Below are 18291 nucleotides of genomic sequence, written 5' to 3'. Positions count from 1 at the left end.
AACCCGGGATGGGTTCCTGTCGCACTTGAACGGACAGATAAGTGGGAATGAGTGGAAGGTGACTCAGGGAAGGGAGGGATGCGGTAAGCGGGGACATGTTGTAGTAGGTAAACGAGAGAAATAAAACACAAGAGTAAAGATGGGAGAAGGGAGAAACTGGGGAGGGGGATCGGAGAGAGTGAAGCGGCAAATGAAACGGTATTAGGTCAATCATGGAGAGAAGAGATTCTGACCACTCAGCTCTCTTTCCCTTAATACACGCTCGCGCACACGCACACACGCACATGCAGTGAACAGTAGCTGTCTTGTCCTGCGCTGACAGGAAAGTGATGAGGGTCACGCTCCTTTTTAAATTCACGTTACGTTCCGAAGCTCTTTCTCTCCTCGCTGTTTCCGCACTGCCAGAGGCCTCCTCTTAAAACACTTGTTCGCGTGTGTGAGTTCATCGAGAGCTGTAGACAGGAGTCTGCAGGGTGCAAACAGAGGAATAAAAGTAATTAAAGCCCCGCTTCAGCATCTGTCTCGTCGCTGCAGTCACACGATTTTTGCGTGGACTGACTTGTAATAGATTCTATTGATTTGAAGTCATAATACTTGAATGTATACCGCGTTCCATTTGTCCCCGGCTCTGTTTGAGGTTGTCAAATTTTGTCAGTAAAGTGACCTGGAAGTGGTGTGAATATTAAGAGGAGAGCAGCAACTTCCACAGTGGAAGCATTCATTCTCACAGCTGCATTTCTGGACACACACAGGTTTGTGTGTGTGTGTTTTCAGCTGTTATCTATGATTGCAATCACCTCCCTAGAATAAAAATAGCCTCACAGCCTCTTTCGGGGGGTTCACAAAGCTTATTCCATACCTTAGTGCGGTGCTTAAGTATTAGAAACTGTGACATTGTGACAGCGATCTTAGCAGCCAGTGGCAATGTTGGGCTCCAGATTCTTCTGAGTCCTCCAAAATGTAATCGTAGTAATGGTGAACATATCGCTGCAAGTCATAAAATGTCGTAAAATGTGTATATTGTTTGTACCTGTGCCTCTGTCTGGAAAAGGTGTGATTTCATTCGACTGAAAGCAAAAGCCCAAACATAAACCGAGTAGTCTTGAATCTCTTGGTTTATTTATTTATTTATTTCAGATAAATCCCCTCATTTCCTGCGCCTTGGAGATGTTGAGGTGAACGCTGGCCAGAACGCCACCTTTCAGTGTATCGCTACTGGACGAGATACAACCAACAATAAGCTCTGGCTTCAGGTAAAAAAAATAAATAAATAAAAAATGCACATCAAAATGATTTTTCGGTGCATTGTACTGCTTAACTTACTGTTTTTCATTTTCAAACCGTAAAATTTGTAAATTGTTGTAAACCGTTTTTGACCATCTACTGTACAGTACTGTACATTTTTAAACCTGGCACGTGGATGTTTCCTTGTTGCATAATGTAGATTGTGTATTATAAATAAATAAATGGGACTGTAAACATAATCTATTAAATAGCACACACATGAAGAGAACACGGTTCATGGAATAGTAAAACGACAAATGCACCCCAGGCCATACATTCTGGCAGCTAATAGATGTTGATTTCATTACAGTTCTATTGTACTATTGACCTTCAAACCTGTTGTCAGGAAGGATGATGTACAAGTCTAGTGTGCGTGTGTATGCGTGGGGGTGTGCATTGCTTCCTCGAGACCCTGATCAGGACTGTAAGGCCTGTGCTTGTTTCCAACTCTACCCAACAATAGCGGCGAAACGGAGAAGACATCCCCGTGTCCCAGAGGAAGAACATCAACCACCGACGGTTCTCCGCCTCATTCCATCTCAACGAAGTCACCAGTCAGGATCAAGATCTGTATCGCTGCGTCACGCAGTCGGAGCGCGGGTCGGGGGTGTCCAACTTCGCCGGGCTTATCGTCAGAGGTGAGGCTTTATTGAAAGTTGCTCTCAACCTATGCTGACATTTTTTCAGTGCTTAGAAAATAGGAAAATTTCATTTACCATAGTTAATTTTCCCCGTAGTCGATGTAAGGCAATACAGGAAGTAGGGCTGTCAAAATTAGTGTGTTAATTTTGAGTTAAAGTTTCGTTAATGCCACTATTTTTTATTTTTTTATTTTATTTTTTTTTAAACGCGTGATTAATGACCTCCCCTTGTACTGGCGGAATTACACTCGCAACGCAGCAGACACATCCATGTCAATATTTAGCAGTAATAAATTTAATAATAATGCATAGATTTGTGGAGACTAGGGTCAAGTTGTATTTTGCAATTTTAAAAATGTTACTTCATGTTAAAGATTAGATAGCTCTTAATATGAAAAGAAAAATGTACAGAGCTATCACCGTCTTACAAATGCAATTATGCCATCTAGTGGCAGAAAAATGACCTCACCACAAATCAATATCACACTATTTTTTTTTACATTGTTTTAATTTTAATTCCATTTTATGAGATATTATGAAATTACTGTATCAATGACTAAAATATGCAGTCATATTTCTATTAATTTAACATTTTTTTCCACTTTTATGTTAACAAGAGTATGAAAACTTACAAAAAATACATTTTAGTGTACATTTAGAACAGATATAAAATTTACGATTAATGGTGAGCTAACTATTGAAGTGATGAGATTAATTACAATTAAAAATTTTAATCGCCTGACACCCCTAGTAGGAAGTGTAGTAAAAGGACTAATCCCTAATATACACTAGGGGTGTGCCCTCTAAGGCACCCCACGATTCAATTTGATTACGATTAAGGGTGCTACGATTTGATTATTGAATGATTATCATGCTAATGATCATCACGATTGTCACGATTATCACGATTTTCAATGCATCTTTTTTTCCCGATTTTTTTTTTTCTTTCTTTGTGGCTACTTCATACTTTTAAGGTATATTTGTCAGTATTCAATTAATTAAAGTAGCCAAACCAATTTATGTCCATGACTTTTTATTTCCAATCACCAAATGATCCAACAGGAACGATGGAAACGATGCACATACAACACAAAGATACTCTTAAGCTGCTCTTTTTCACAAGAAGGTGCAAAAACAATTGTTTCAAAGGCAGTACTTTTCAAAAATAGATTTTTCTATTACAATAAAATAAGATTTACTCTGGTGGAATGAACTCCACATTTTCTGTAAAATATTAAACATAAAGTGCCTTTAGAAATAAATAAGACTTCTTTTAACCAAAATACTTTGTGTTTTTCACAGATTTCTGTACTTTTAGCAGCTGTAGTGTTCCGTCATTAAATTATTATGGAAAATAATCGTTTTTGAACATATATTAATCGGAATCAAAACCGAAATGCTTCCAAACGCTAGCTTTTAATTCTAGGGAGAAAACATGTCTCTCATTAACTTCCACTGCCGCTATCCTCACCATGTGCGTTCCTTTAAGTGTCTGATCGGCAGGCGTGTCTTTTACTTTCGTTCCGCAATCTGCTGTAGTATTATTATGGAAAGTAATTGTTTTTCAACATTTATGAATCGTAATCTAATCGTCACATGTCAAACCTCGATGAATCTAATATTCGATGTATTGGCACACCCCTAATATACACCATCACATGCAACCATGTCATGCAAGAAGGGCCACCTTGTTGGAAGTAATTCATAAAAATTAGAAAGCTGCACATGAAATCTTACAACAGTCATACACATCCAGTGTCTTTGCCTGATAGAATATATCTCGCATAATATTGACTAACAGGGACAAGAGTGATAGTGTATGCACCTACGTGTGGCAGAGTGTGTGTATGCACATGCTTCATCTGTCATGTGCAGTTGACATGCGGTTAATAAGGTGTCACCGATGTGTGTTTGCCGCAAGATTCTTTATTCACTCGCATTGAATAGCTCACATATTCAGATGATCTCCCAGGGAGGGCATAGAAACGCACAGGCTAAAGGCGAGAGACGCTCCGGAGTGACAGGAAGGAGGTGAATAGAGGTAGAGAGGGTGGGAAAAAAAAGGTAAATGTAAATAGTCAGCTCATTATCCAAAGAATATACCCATATCAGAATGAGTGCTGCGTCTGAATATGTAAACAGAGGAACAGTCTCATAGTTGTTATTCTGCATATGATACAGCAGCAGTGGAAGAAACGTGCTGAATATTAACCAACACAGATAACACAGCTTTGACATTGTACATCACGATGATTTAATGTATAAGTCGATAAGTTGTAGTTGAGAAGTTTGACTCCAAAGAAATACTGACATACATGTAAGACCAAAGTTCTCATATCCTGGAAAAATGGGGTGAGGGAAAAGAGGTTGTGTGGAATTCAAATAATTCATATCCTTGATCTTTTTCGACAATTTTGAGTAAATGCAAGATTTCTTTTCTATCCATCAAATAAAGTAACAGTTATGGGCAGGGTATGGCCAGTAATTATATATGCTGAACTGCATGTTTCTTCTCAAACAGCAAACAAAAAAGATGACATGTTGCTGGTATTTTAGTAATTCTACTTTTTTTTTCATGTTTTTTTTTTCACAAAAATGTGACAGGATTTTTTTTAAATAGAAGGGTAAGTGAGCCTCACAGCAGGAGCTTGTTGTCTAATCACGATTGCCACCCATCTAGATGATGATAATGATGAAAAATACATTCAGGCTCAGCAAGTGCATTGTATGCTTGAAATCAAGGTGCTCTTTCAAGCTGAGAAAAGATGTTTGTGCATCTCTGAGGGGATATAGGCAAAAAAAAAAAAATGTTAATCCCATGGAAGGGGAGCCACTTCATGTTTATTAGCAATGTCAAGTCGACAAATAGAGGGAAATCAAAGAAATAGTGAAGTTGTTTTTTTTTAAACATTTTAAAAAGTATACATCTAAGCAGGACGTACATAATGCTGTATTTAATGCTGTATTTGCACTCAGCGTTTTTATTTAACATGCAGCATCCTGTATTTAAATACATACCCCATTGTGAAATCGGCAGAAGGAGTTTGAGGAAATTAAATGAGAAATGAATCTATGCTAATCTGGAAATACAGAAGAAAAGAACACAGGTGCCTGCAGATATGACTTGTATACATCAGCAGTGGGACATTGATCCAGCTTTGATTTCCAGAGGCTGCAAGTGGTCCGCTGTGAGATTGTGTGTGAGCAGGTACGCACAGGCCCAGTCCACAGATATTTATGTAGATGACAGAGATGTGCCATTATCTACACTCCCCTGTGTATGTGTGAGTATGTGTGTGTGTGTGTGTGTGTGTGTGCCGGGCCTGTCAAGAACACATTTTTACTGGCACAAAAGCGAGATGGGAAATCTGACTTGGGATTCCCACGTCACTCCCGTGTAGATGTTTTTGTCTTTCGCAAGCAAGGAGAAATGACAAATATCTTGTTGAGCAAATCATTTGTTGACGCTTTTACATCTATTCATCAATCATCTGTTTCATTTAGCTCCACAGACAGTCTTAGGATGAATTGATTGCTCTGTCCCAAAATGTAGACAAGGAACTTGTGGCCGATAAATCTTTTTTTGATCACTAGAAGTAAGAAAATAGGTAAACAAATGTTACTGTCCCACAGGCATTGACAAATGAGTTGTCAGAATCACACTTAAAAAAAACAAAAACAAAAAAAAAAACAAAAAAAAAACATTGGAATGTTACAACGAAGAGGAAAAAGTCATGTTTGTAGCATAATCTTATGAGAAAAAAGTCAGATTGTTGACATCATAAAGTTGTAAATTTACAAGAATAATGACATGATGAGAATAATGTTTTAATTAGGAATGTTCAATACCTCTTCTTTTCTGACCAATACTAGTACGAATACTGAACATTTTAGTAGTTATGAATAACCTAAATGCCCAAAACCAATATTACTTTTTATACATTACATTTTTCAAAAAAAACAAAAACAATAACATATAAAGTATATCCCAAAATAGCATTTTTCCTTAAAATTACATGAAATTAATGGTGTTTTTCTATTCTAATTCCTAGTCCTGATTGTAAAACGGTCACAAGATGGCAGCCAATAATGGTATCGACCGCCGTCGCAAGAACCGACACCTTGAAATTAGGCCTGGTATCGGCCCAATACCAATATCTGGTTCTTGTATTTGCCCATCCCTGATATTGGTGCATACATTTTTCTGTTTTGAGAATAAAAGTTCTATGAGAAAACGTTATGAGGATAAAGTAATAATGTTATAAGAAAGTAAAGACAAACTTGTAGTATTAAGAGAAAAAGAATGCATTGTCCATAGAATTAGTTGTAGAATTACAAGAATAAAGTTGCAATTTTACAGTTATAAATTTGACAGCAAAAATAATTAGGATTTTTCGAGAATAAAATCAATGTCCAAATGTTACATGAATAATGTCAGAATGATACGAGAATATATTATATTATAATGGTGTAAGAATATTTTTTATTCTATGAGAAAAACATTCTAACAATGAAATGTGCCAATACTGAGAGCAAATTAACGTTGCAAAAATATATTTAGAATGTTGAATGTAGAATTTTTTATTTTTTTTAATTTTTTTTTATTTTTTTTTAGTAGGAATGTTATGGCTTACTCATTTTTCACCGTGGTCTTTATATTATACTCCCTTATATATTTTTAAATACTTTTTTAAATAATACTCTGCAAATAAGTTGGCCATATAGTTTGGAGTCAAATATTTCTTTTGATGCAACCGTTTCATATAACATAACAATTGTGTGTATCTTGTGATACCAAGTCTTAAGAAAGTGGAAGAATCGGTTCATGTGGATTTACGATCCATACTGTACAGTGTATGTTTGTGTTTGGCAGTAGTTGTTTTGTCAGAGTGCAGCTCTAATAAAGCCTTGCCCTCTGGTTCCTACAGTGACAGAGCACATCATCATGACACACATACACTCACCGCGATGCCAGCTTGCATTATACGCAAGCCGTGGCCTAAAAAGCTCCTGCAATATTACTGTCACGCACGCACGCACACGCACGTGCATGCAAACATGCTCGAATCCATACAAGCTGTCCTGTACTTGTATTGAACAACTTGAACAATGTTGTTTTTGCTCTTATAACCTCAAACATGCGTACTCATCCAAGTGATAGTGACAGCTGGAGCTTCGGAGAAAATCTTTGCACTTTTCCGGTTGTTGATCGTCACTGCGAAAACGCACACATCCTCTGCTTCTTGGTGGAGGTCGCGTGTCCTCCAGTGCGTCTCGAGTGATGTCAGTAGTGCTTTGTGAAGACTAAACTTTATTGACAAGGTTGCTGACGTTGGAAACCGATGCCTGCTAGGCTCAAGTCACCAGTGCCAGTCAAATCTTTCTGTCACTTTTTCCTTCTTTTGCTTATTTTTTTATTTTTTTTATTATTTATTTTTTTGTCCTTGGGTCTGTTTCTCTTCCATACTTTTTTCCTGCTTTCTTTTGTTCTTTATTTTGTTTTTATTTTTTTATATGGTGTTTCTTTCTAATATATCTTTTTTTTTTTTTTTACTTTTAATCTTCCCAGGAATTTAAACAAAAATAGGGAAAATAATCTAAATTAAGGAAAGCTGAAATTAATACAGAAAAAAGGACAAGGATTCAGGATAAGAGAGATAAAAAGTCAAAAGATTCTCTACAAGATTCAATAAATGAATTATGCAATGTGTCAGAATTAACACAAAAAAAAACCACATTTCGCCAGTGTTTGTTTACTTGCGATAATTTACATGTGACCCCAAAAACGGATTCACACATGATTAATAATACAAAGTATTGTGACAACAAACCCGTCTCATCACATCAACACCATTGATGATTTGTTATGTTTTTAGGTCAACTGTACAAATGTCAAATAATGAATAAAAAAAAAAAAAAAAGTCTGAAAATCAAAAGCAAGAAGCCAACTTCAGCACAGTTCTCTCTGGAGTCGCATGATGACCCACTTAAGCGTCTTCCTGCTTTATTTTTATTTCCATTATTTATGTTTTAGATAAGTCACCCAGTTAAAAGCAACACACAATCTTGCATTCTCATTAACACACAAAAGATTGAACTGTTTCAATAGGTGAATCTTTTTGCTTTTAGTTCCCATTTTATCATCATCACATTGTTTTTATTTGACGCCGTCGCGAGCAGACACGCTGCTGACGTCACCAGTTTTCTGAACTAGCTTCAACATTCATTATCCGAAATCAAGCTAGCGCACTGTCAAACTGCAGTGTTTCATGTGTTGGTGGGGAAAAAAGATGCCTTTTCAGCCTGACAGCCACATTCAACACACTTTCAAATGCACTGTAACACAAACATAAACAAACATGCATATGCACGCAGGAAGAAGAGACGTGATGGCAAATGCGCAGTATTATTAAAAGTAGTGCTAGAACAATGAACCCACGCATACACCAACACAAACAATTTAGATAATACTTTATGATAAGTCGGCAGAACAATCACATTTTTCTATGGCTCTATAAAGACTTGAGAGAGAGACGGTGGAATCTATTTGGTTTACTGAAGATGTTGTATAGTATGTGTGCAAGGGGTATTTATTCATACATTTTCCAGGGTTTCTCCCAGAAAACTTGCTAAACTTGAAGGTCAGGGACGTACTGGGAACATTGTTTTTAATTTAATATTGTCCAAATCCTCTTATTTCGGCATATCCACATTAATAGTTCACTGATTTCTGTAGGTCTTCATGAAAGAAGAGTGATTATCTTATCTATTATCTGTGTTTAATCAAAATAAGATGTTTGCAAACATCTGTTTTTACTTTGGACCTCAATAACCGAACCAGTAACATTGTACAACATCAATCCCCCGTTTTTTTTGTTTTTTTGTTTTGTTTTTCCCACTATACAAATATGAAGTACAAAATAAACACCAATCACTGGTTAATAAACAGTAATCAGGTAAAAAAATAAAATAAAATACAAAAATAAAATAAAAAGCTTTTGTAATGCACTTTAATGCAAAATTAAAATTCTAAGAATATTTGATAGTGACAGCACTAGTGTGAACATTTACTGCGACATATTTAGTGTATAATCAAATAAATACAGGGTACACATTATTATTACAATTATTTCTGGTCTACGTAACATGAACATCAACATTTTAAATTTTTAGAGGAAAAATAGACTTGACAATCAAACTCAATATGGACCTAAATTACCACCCGGGACGTTTTTATTATTAAATCACGACAGTAAAAAGGCATTAACTGCTGTGAAAGTTAACAGTGTATAATACCACATAATTATGAAATGGCAAGTTTCAGTCCAAACTGCGCACAAATGCACATTCCATTTGATAATGCAGGTCTACCTTTTGCCTTGATTATTTAAAACCATTAAAACAGAATAAATCACAACATTTTCTCACCGTGTTTGTAGCCGCTTCTGTTGTTCAAAGCCTTTTTGGATGCCTTCTTCTGAAGGCAGATAGTCTTTTGATGAGCTGCATCTTCAAAAAATTGCGCTCGCTTTAATATTATCGTCATTATAATGCAATGCAGCTACCGCTATACACCAAGCCAAGGAAACCGAAGCGATGCATAAAACATCAGCCGTTTGAAAGTAAATCTAAATTACGTTATGTGATGCGGTACAGCACTTTATAAATACAATGTAGCATGATATTATTAGTATTAGGAGAGACGGGATTGGTGAATAGGCCTGAAATGAATGTCTAAAAAGCATGAAATATGGACAGAGATAAGGTATAAGAAGGTGCTAAGAATGAAGCTCATTTGGGTAAAAACTACGCTCATTTAAAACTAATACATTTAACACGGTACATTAAATATGTTGACACATATCACTGTCAGATCTCATCAGATCAAGTAATTAGCTTTGTCTGTATAAGCTCTTAAAAGATACAAAAAATATCACCGTGGTGGAAGTCGCTCTTGAGGTGCTCCTGTTTCAATTGCTGTTACACTTTTATTTTAGTTTTTTATTTATTTATTTTTTATCACTGCGGCTACAGTATATCCCCAGACTCTCCTGCTCCTTTTGTTGCTTTGTTTTAGTGTGTTCTGCCATTCCCACGTGACTCTGTCAAGCTTTATGTTGATCCTATTCATTGTTTTCTCTCCCCAGAGCCCCCACACCCCATCGCCCCACCGCAGCTGCTCGGCGTTGGGCCTACCTACCTGCTGATTCAGCTCAACGCCAACTCCATATTTGGAGATGGTCCTATTATACTCAAAGAGGTCTGTACTTGCTCTTATCCGAATAAATCAACATAAAAATGTCATCATGTGCATCACGGTTGTCGAATTCCGTGAACGTGAATTTTCCAAAGGTGGAGTACCGCATGACGTCAGGCAGCTGGATCGAGACCCACGCAGTCAACTCTCCCAACTATAAGTTATGGCATCTCGACCCGGACACCGAGTACGAGATCAGAGTCTTGCTCACCCGGCCGGGAGAGGGCGGGACAGGCAAAGCCGGGCCGCCGCTTATAACGCGGACAAAATGTGCAGGTAGGAAACAATGAGAAATACATGATAATCAATTAAATATCACTTCAATATATATGAGAAATTTGTTTTTAGCCAAATAGTGCATTTTATTTTGCATGAATTGCTCCATTAGAGAACAAAATATGGTCATTTCATATCCTGATTAACATGAGCAAAATTTCCGAGCACTAAAAAAGATGTAAACGAAAAAAAAATCACAGATTAGCAGCCTTATATACTTTTGTAAACAGTAAAAAAGTGAATTGAAGTCCCAACAAGTAAATGCACAACAATAGTGATATATTTAATAGTGGGTAGGACTCCATTATAAACATCAAATTTAATGCTCTTAACTATAAATTTGCCCCAGTCTTCCACTTCATCCCTCTCTTCTCTTCATTGCATATTATTCTCCCAGTGGATCAATAGACAGAGGGCAGAACCTCTGTCTGACATTTGTAGGAATAAACGTGTGAAATAAAAACACAGCTGGCCTGGGGGAGAGGGACAGAGCGAGGGCGACTCCGAAGAAAAGCAATGAGAAACAGAATGAGGCGGCAATGACGGGAGATGATGAAAATACACTGGAGTGAAGGAGCGCGCTCGGCGCGAGGAGGGGGTGAGAATGATGAAACTTGTGAAGGAAAATGAAAAAGAGATGAAAATTCATAACTGCAGGGCCTGACTGATGTCTGCCAACCCATGTTTGTGCGTGCGCGCGTGTGTGTGTGTGTGTGTGTTATTGCCTGTGTTTGTTGAAAGCGAGGGACTTCTTCCACGCGAGTTGCGTATTGAACAGTTTCCGTTTGGACGGGCTGGAAATGAATCTTCTTGTCACTCATAGTTTTGCGTGAAAAATGGCTAACTCATTGTAATCTACACAATGTGCGGTTATCAGTCCATCAGGGCACAATGGAGTCATGAATTCTCTTGAAATGAACCTCTTTGTCCATTAAGTAGAAGACATTTGTGGAGCTTGCGGTACGAATTATAGCTGAGAGGTGAGCTATTTGACTGCATGAAGGGATCCTTTGGTCAAATATGCTCCCACTCGTATAGATATAAAAGTACGTTTTTAGGGATGTTCACTATACTGATACCACTACTGATTTTGATACACAAAAAATAGTGTGTGATGTCAAGGAGTCTGTGTGTGAGTGTCTGGGCAAGAGCTGTGGCCAACAGCAGCCACTGTGTGAGTGTTTTACTGTTCCATCGGTCACCGTGGCTCTCCTTACCCACTTGCGAGGGCATTACCGTAAGCACTAATGATGGTGGGGAGGCGTACTAGTCAGGCCAGGCTGCTGACTTCCCCTTATCATGCACTTTAGCAACTACAGTTTAACCTCAAAAGTCCAACACAATGTGTCTTTTTTCCCAAATTGGATTTGGAAAATTAATTTTATAACACTTAACAATGTTACATTTCAAAATCCAATTGTTGTTATTATGAATCTTTTGTACAGGCGATGTAACACAATTCTTAATTGGTCATGCTGGTGTTAAAAGAAGTAAACCACTGTTCACTATGGCTTTGCAACTTTGCTTTATTTATTTATTTATTTATTTATTTATTTATTTATTTTGCCCACCCCAAATTTGAAATAAAACTAAGTAAAAAATTATATTGGTTTTATAATTTTTTTAATCATCCACACAACGAAAAACTTGAATTTATCTTTTAAAAAAAAAATAAAAAATCAATATTTCTCCTAGGACTACTGTTAACAAAAATAATAAGATTTTTGCTTGTGAAATTATTACGATATTTGGAAGTATCACTATTTTTGACAAGATGTGAACAAACTAATGATGAGTTGCTTTGCATTAAAGTGGCTTGACTGAATACATTTCCCCCCCTACCCACAACTCCAATCCAACATAGTCATCACATGGCGTGTAACATCTTGAAAGAGTACATGAAGAGTACATAAAACGGCATATGATATTCCATATGCTAAACAGCATGCTTTCTGGCTTCAATATTGAAATGTCACGCCGTTTTTTTTTTTCTTCATCCACATACGCACAAATGTACACAAACGCACCTGGATGTGGAAGTGTGCATGCGTGCCTCCCGATGCACACAGAGCACTGGAAATGTTATTTAAATGGTAATGATGCCTTTGCCTTCTCTGTTTGGTTAAGTTTGTCTGATCCCACCACCTGTAGTTTACTGAATATTTAACACCAAGTCTTAAAGGGAAATGTGTGCAGAATTCACACGGATAAAAATTTGGAACAGGCAACTTTATAAATAGCTGAATCCATTGCCAATTAAGTTAATAACATCCAGTCATCACAAATGTTGAGATGACAGCAATTATTCCATCATCTCAGCACCTTTTCTTCATTTTCTATCTTGGCTTCTTTTTTGGGCTCGAGTCCACCACATACACGCACACGCACACACACACGTTCCTCGATTTTCCCTCTGTGGTGATTTATTGCTCTTGTCTGAAGACTGAAAAATAATAGAGTTGGAGTGAAGAGTTTGTGGTTGATGAAGTAGCTTTTAATCCAAAAGGCTGAACCTCCAAAATGACACACATAAACATAGAGTCATGCTAGGAGGTAGTCACACACGCACACGCACACTCAAAAAGTACAAGGGAGTCGCAGTATTTCTGCAATTGCTGCACAAGCTCAGCATCACATGGATTAATGGGAAAAATGGAAGCGCAAAAGTCTCATATCTGTGCACACAAGCGCATATAGAGGGCCCACACACAATATATATCACTTGTGCTTTATCGTTGAGTCGGCAGTGAGCTTCTTTTCAGCGGTTGGCCCTTGAAAAAGTGGTCATAAGATTTGCACTTTATACACATAATACACTTTACGTTGAAGCTATTTTCTGCCAGCTGAATTCAAAGCATCCAGCTTTGTGCTCGTTTATCAGAAAACGCATCTAAGATCAAGCTTTTGAGTTAACAATAAACGAGAATTTCACTTTTACGAACTGGTTGTTTTGATCTGGAATGAGTCATTCCACTACGTCTTGAACTCTTGAAGGCTGTCGTAATGACACACAATGTAATTAACCCCTTACCGAGGCAAATGTGGATGAAAGCTCGCGAGTGCAAGTCTGCATCTTCAAGGCCCACCGAGAGACGGAGATGTTTCGAAAGTGAGGGCTTGCAACCGAATGAATAGCTTTGGTTTCTTCCTCGTGACAGTGGAAGGATTAGCAAGAACTAATTGGACAGATTAACTTGGATTTGGCTGCATCTCCCGTCAACCTTTTCTGCTCCCTCCCACTCCCATCCCGTTTTTCTTCAAAAGCATTTTTATTCTACGGGCCTCTGGCTACATACAGCCTGGCTTCTCCCTGTGGTTTCTGTTGAGAGATTTTTTTTTTCTTTTTTTATCTTTGGTGTACTTCCATTTCATTTAGTTTCATTCCACCGCCTTTGTTTTGTGTTGTTTAATACCAACCTCTGGGTTGGGCTGATATGACGCCCGCCGTCCTCCCTGTTATTGTTGGGTGTTTATTGGTATTGTTGTTGTTTTTCAAAGCTCCCGACTGTGGAAAACAAAGCCTTTTAGTTCCAACATGAATCCGACCGTTTGTCTGTTTACCGGAGGAGGGGAAAGGGACAAGGCGGCCTCTGTGGTTTTCCATTGGACCGGGTCCCGTATGACTTTGGCCACGTTCCAGACGAGTTATCGTCGCTCCGCGTTCCTCCTCCTGTTGTCTTCCTTCTCCCCCTTCTTTCCTACACACCCTTTATCTTTCCTTTGCTCCCTATTGCCTTGGTTTAATTTTCTCTCTTAAATTACTTTCTTTCCTTTCAGTGAATAGACATGGACGAGCAGCAATATGGGTTGTGAAATAAAAGGAGCTTTGCTTTTTTAGGTTGTGGTCACACGTTTCCCATTTGGTTTGGTTCAAATGACCTCAAGTGTGAACGCTATCATCCGAAGCCAACACTCTAAAAAGAGAATTTTTTAATCAACTTAAGATGACAAATTGAGTTGTTGACCAACTTAAAAAAAAAAAATTGTTTCAATTGGTAACACGATTGAATTAAGTTAGTCCAAAGTGAATATATTAAGTTAATTATGAGCTCATTAAACTTAATATATTCGCCTGAATTACGTTTAATACAAAGTGACTCCAATCCAAAGTATTAAGTAAAATGAATTCCTAATTAATTCAACTTAATACTATAGATATATATTCACTTTGGACTAACTTAATTCAATCGTGTGTCACCAGTTGAACCTTTTTTTTTTTAAGTTGGTCAACAATTCAATTAAATTGGTTCAGCAATTCTCTTTTTAGGGCGTTAAGTACACAAACCAGTGTTAAAATGTCAGCATTAAGTAGGGAAGAGTGAGTACCAATACCAGGTAGCAGTATCGGGCTGATACAAAGCCTTATTTTAAGGTATCGCAATTGTGACTTGTGAAGGGACCTTTCATGACATCTGAGCTGTTAAAACTTGTAAAATATAAAACAAAGAATGTATCAAACCCAACCGGTATTTTCGTTCTGAAACTTTGACCTTAGGTATCTCACAAATGTCGTCCAATCAGGTTTTGACTTGACGGCTATGCTTTTCATAAAAATGCCAGTAAACTGCAACAACTCTGAAGACAATTAAGCAGAAAGGAGACTGAAAGAGCAATAACACAAGTTTTAATCTCAATGAGTCAGTCAGCTGCTTTTATTACTGATTTGGCCAAGCAAAAAGACCGTCAAGACGGACGGCGCGAGACAGATAGAAAGGAATTCAAGGGAGAGTCGACTATTTAAATGTCATCTATCCACGAACAGCTTTTCACATTAACGGGCGATGATGTTTTCATGCCTGACAATTACCTGCAGTGCTGTCTTCTTCCCTTCATCTCCGTCTTCTTTTATTTCTTTCTTTGTCTCCTCTCACGTCTTTATGTGTTTCTATTAGTGAGCCATTTGAATCGTAATGTCAAACCAGAGTAGCCGCGCGCGTATGTGTGAGTGTGAGACTTGCCCTTGACAATACGTTCTTATCAGTAGTATGGAGGTTTGTATGTAATGTGCACAGTTGAGAGATTACATTGATGTCATGGAGACCCTTCTGATACAAATCCATAAACAATAGTGACCCTAATCGTAGGCCAACCCAAGATTGCCCCAAAGCTGAGGGACACATTTTGTGTAAGCTTAACCAGAGTTATGGCTCCAGGCACCATGAGACACACACACGAACATATTTATGGGTAATAACAGTGTGTCAGCGATGTGTCTCGCTCGCGTGTGTGGTGAGCGACGGACAGATAATGGCTTGTCAACAGAAGCGACAAGTTTGTGTCCTTGTCCTGTCTCCTCTAAGAGGGAAGACATGCAAATTTGTTTCTCCATTTAACACTATCGCTCAGGTTTGCTTTAAGTTATTGCTACAATTGATTGCCAAAGAAAAGAAAAGCAGTTTTTCTGAAGTCACACAACATTTGCTGACATCATGTTTGAGGGTGTTTCAACATACTAGCAAGCGTACAGTGCTCAGCGGACCAGCATCAAGAATGTATGTTTCTCGTTATAGAGCCCATGCGTACTCCAAAGAGACTGAAGATCGCTGAAACCAGGGCCCGCCTGATAGCGGTGGACTGGGAATCGTTGGGTTACAACATCACCCGCTGTCATACCTTCAACGTCACCATCTGTTACCACTATATGACAGCAAACAACCGCAGCAAGGCCGACTGTCTGGACATGGACCCCAAAGGTACCTGGTGGCTTTCTCACAACATTCTATTATGCTTTCCAGATGAGGAAAGGATCTTATATTCACATATAGAGACAGACTGCCATTGTTACTTACATTTGCACTGTTACTGAGTAGGAATTAAATGATCTACATAGCTTATTGATTTACCTACACCACCGTTATTTTACGTTGTAAAGATGTATTTCTATTTTCATTTTTTTATTCTTTTAACTTTTGTTCTTTGCAGCACCACGCCACATCGTAGGAAATCTGCCACCTTACACCAACGTCAGTCTGAAGATGATTTTGACCAATCCAGAGGGACGGAAAGAGAGTGATGAAACAATTATCCAAACCGATGAAGATGGTGGGATATGTTTTAGTACAAGAATGACACTAAGAGAAATTAAATACAATACATTCGGGGAAGGTAACTTTATGCATATTTATTAGCGTAATTTGAACCACTTTGTATCTATTCTTGAACAGTTCCAGGTGCAGTTCCCATTCAGTCTGTAAGAGCCACACCATTTGAGGATAGAATTCTTCTTTACTGGAAGGAACCATCAGAGCCCAATGGAGTCATCATGCAATATGAGGTAGCTATCAGCAGAAAAGAACGGGACCTCTTAGGGTTTTATGCTGCAGATACCGATCATAGAGATTAGATGTGAACTTGCTTGATTGTTTTTTCCCGATGGAATCTCTGGCAGGTCTACAACTGTCAGGTAGCATCAGGTAGCACGTAATCTTCACTCATCATAGTCCACCAAGTGTTTATTCTTCATTTATCGTGTTAAATTTGTTGATTTGAAGCGTTTTAACGCGCAACGAAAAGCATTAAGCAACATATGCCAAATCCAGGGAAATCATCCGGTCGTGATGGGTTGCCGATCGATCTGTACACCGGTAGTACCCATTGTAAAAATGTTGTATTTCCGTCTTTGCCCTGCCACAGATCAGCTACAGCGGTCTACGTTCTTTCGATCCGTCAGTGCCCCTCCAGCGGCCAGGAGTCACGGCTCTGCCCTCCAACGCCACCCACCACCTCTTCTCCCAGTTACACCCAGGGGTCACTTACCAGCTCTCCATACGAGCATCCACCTCCAAGGGATTTGGTCCTGCCACCACACTGAACGTGACTACTAATATTTCAGGTGGGAAATAATGTTTATTATCCATTAATCACCTCTATACAATATTGTAAGATCAGAAGTCACTTTTTATTTCACTGTGATGTAAACGTGTCATCTGTCTTTAGCCCCAACTATAGATGAGTATGATGGATCAGAGGCCTTTCTCAATGAAACTGCCACAACCATCACTGTTCTGCTGAAACCTGCACAGGCTAAAGGTGCACCTATAAGGTAATGCACAATTATATAACATATACAGTATAACCTTTAGATTTTCCTGACAAATGCAACATTGTAGAGCAGGTACAGGTATTTTTTTTTTTCCCCCCACTCAACCTTGTAATGACTCACGTTTGAAATTGGTGTGCAAATCGATACAGTAATTATTCATAATGTGTGTGTATACACAGCTGCTGAAATATTACATTTGGTGTTTCTTACAGTGCGTACCAGATTGTAGTGGAGGAAGTGAATCCCCGGCGAACACGTCGCCAAGCCTCCTCTGACTGCTTTGAGGTAGTTAGAGACATCCTTTACATATACTCGACTAAACTCATTTTCTAAACTTTTGACTAAATGGCCTTTATGATTTACATGTTTCCTAAGTACATATTGACTGCGCATTATGCTTAACACCCCCTCGCCCAGGTTCCAGTTTCTTATCACAGTGCATCCACTGGCGGATCTCCGTATTATTATGCCGCTCAGCTGTCCCCCAGCAACCTTCCTGAGCCCCTCCCGTTCACAGTGGGAGACAACAAAACATACCAGGCATGTCCCTTTCAGCTTAACTGCATATTTGGTGGGGGGGAGTTTTCCACATTTGTGAATGCTCAAGTGAAACGATTGTCTGACCGTCAATTGCTTTTTAATCCGCAGGGTTTCTGGAATCCTCCGTTGGCTCCCAGGAAGAACTACAACATCTACTTTCAGGCTGTTAGCAGCACTGAGCGGGTAAATACTCGTATGAGCACGAGCTGAGCACATGGGTTAGCGTTATTTCTACAGGCCGTATTGCTAAA

The 18291-nt window shown here is 38.5% G+C and overlaps 1 protein-coding gene across 19 annotated transcripts in view; it reads left to right on the top strand.

Annotated features, from left to right (window-relative positions):
* Window positions 1–18291, top strand: part of ptprk (protein tyrosine phosphatase receptor type K) — an 84051-nt gene that overhangs the window by 41630 nt on the left and 24130 nt on the right. For all 19 annotated transcript variants that reach the window (XM_077510076.1, XM_077510078.1, XM_077510074.1 and 16 more), the window contains 12 exons: window positions 1138–1253; window positions 1748–1922; window positions 10073–10185; window positions 10278–10458; window positions 15969–16151; window positions 16381–16500; window positions 16623–16732; window positions 17092–17290; window positions 17395–17500; window positions 17713–17785; window positions 17918–18040; window positions 18149–18223. In XM_077510076.1, the coding sequence (XP_077366202.1) occupies window positions 1138–1253; window positions 1748–1922; window positions 10073–10185; window positions 10278–10458; window positions 15969–16151; window positions 16381–16500; window positions 16623–16732; window positions 17092–17290; window positions 17395–17500; window positions 17713–17785; window positions 17918–18040; window positions 18149–18223 (1574 nt within the window). The remainder of the gene's footprint in view (window positions 1–1137; window positions 1254–1747; window positions 1923–10072; window positions 10186–10277; window positions 10459–15968; window positions 16152–16380; window positions 16501–16622; window positions 16733–17091; window positions 17291–17394; window positions 17501–17712; window positions 17786–17917; window positions 18041–18148; window positions 18224–18291) is intronic.

This window comes from Festucalex cinctus, chromosome 21, assembly GCF_051991245.1.
Source record: "Festucalex cinctus isolate MCC-2025b chromosome 21, RoL_Fcin_1.0, whole genome shotgun sequence".
NCBI lineage: Eukaryota > Metazoa > Chordata > Actinopteri > Syngnathiformes > Syngnathidae > Festucalex > Festucalex cinctus.
Note: the sequence above shows the minus strand (reverse complement) of the source record. Positions and strands in the feature narration are given on the sequence as shown.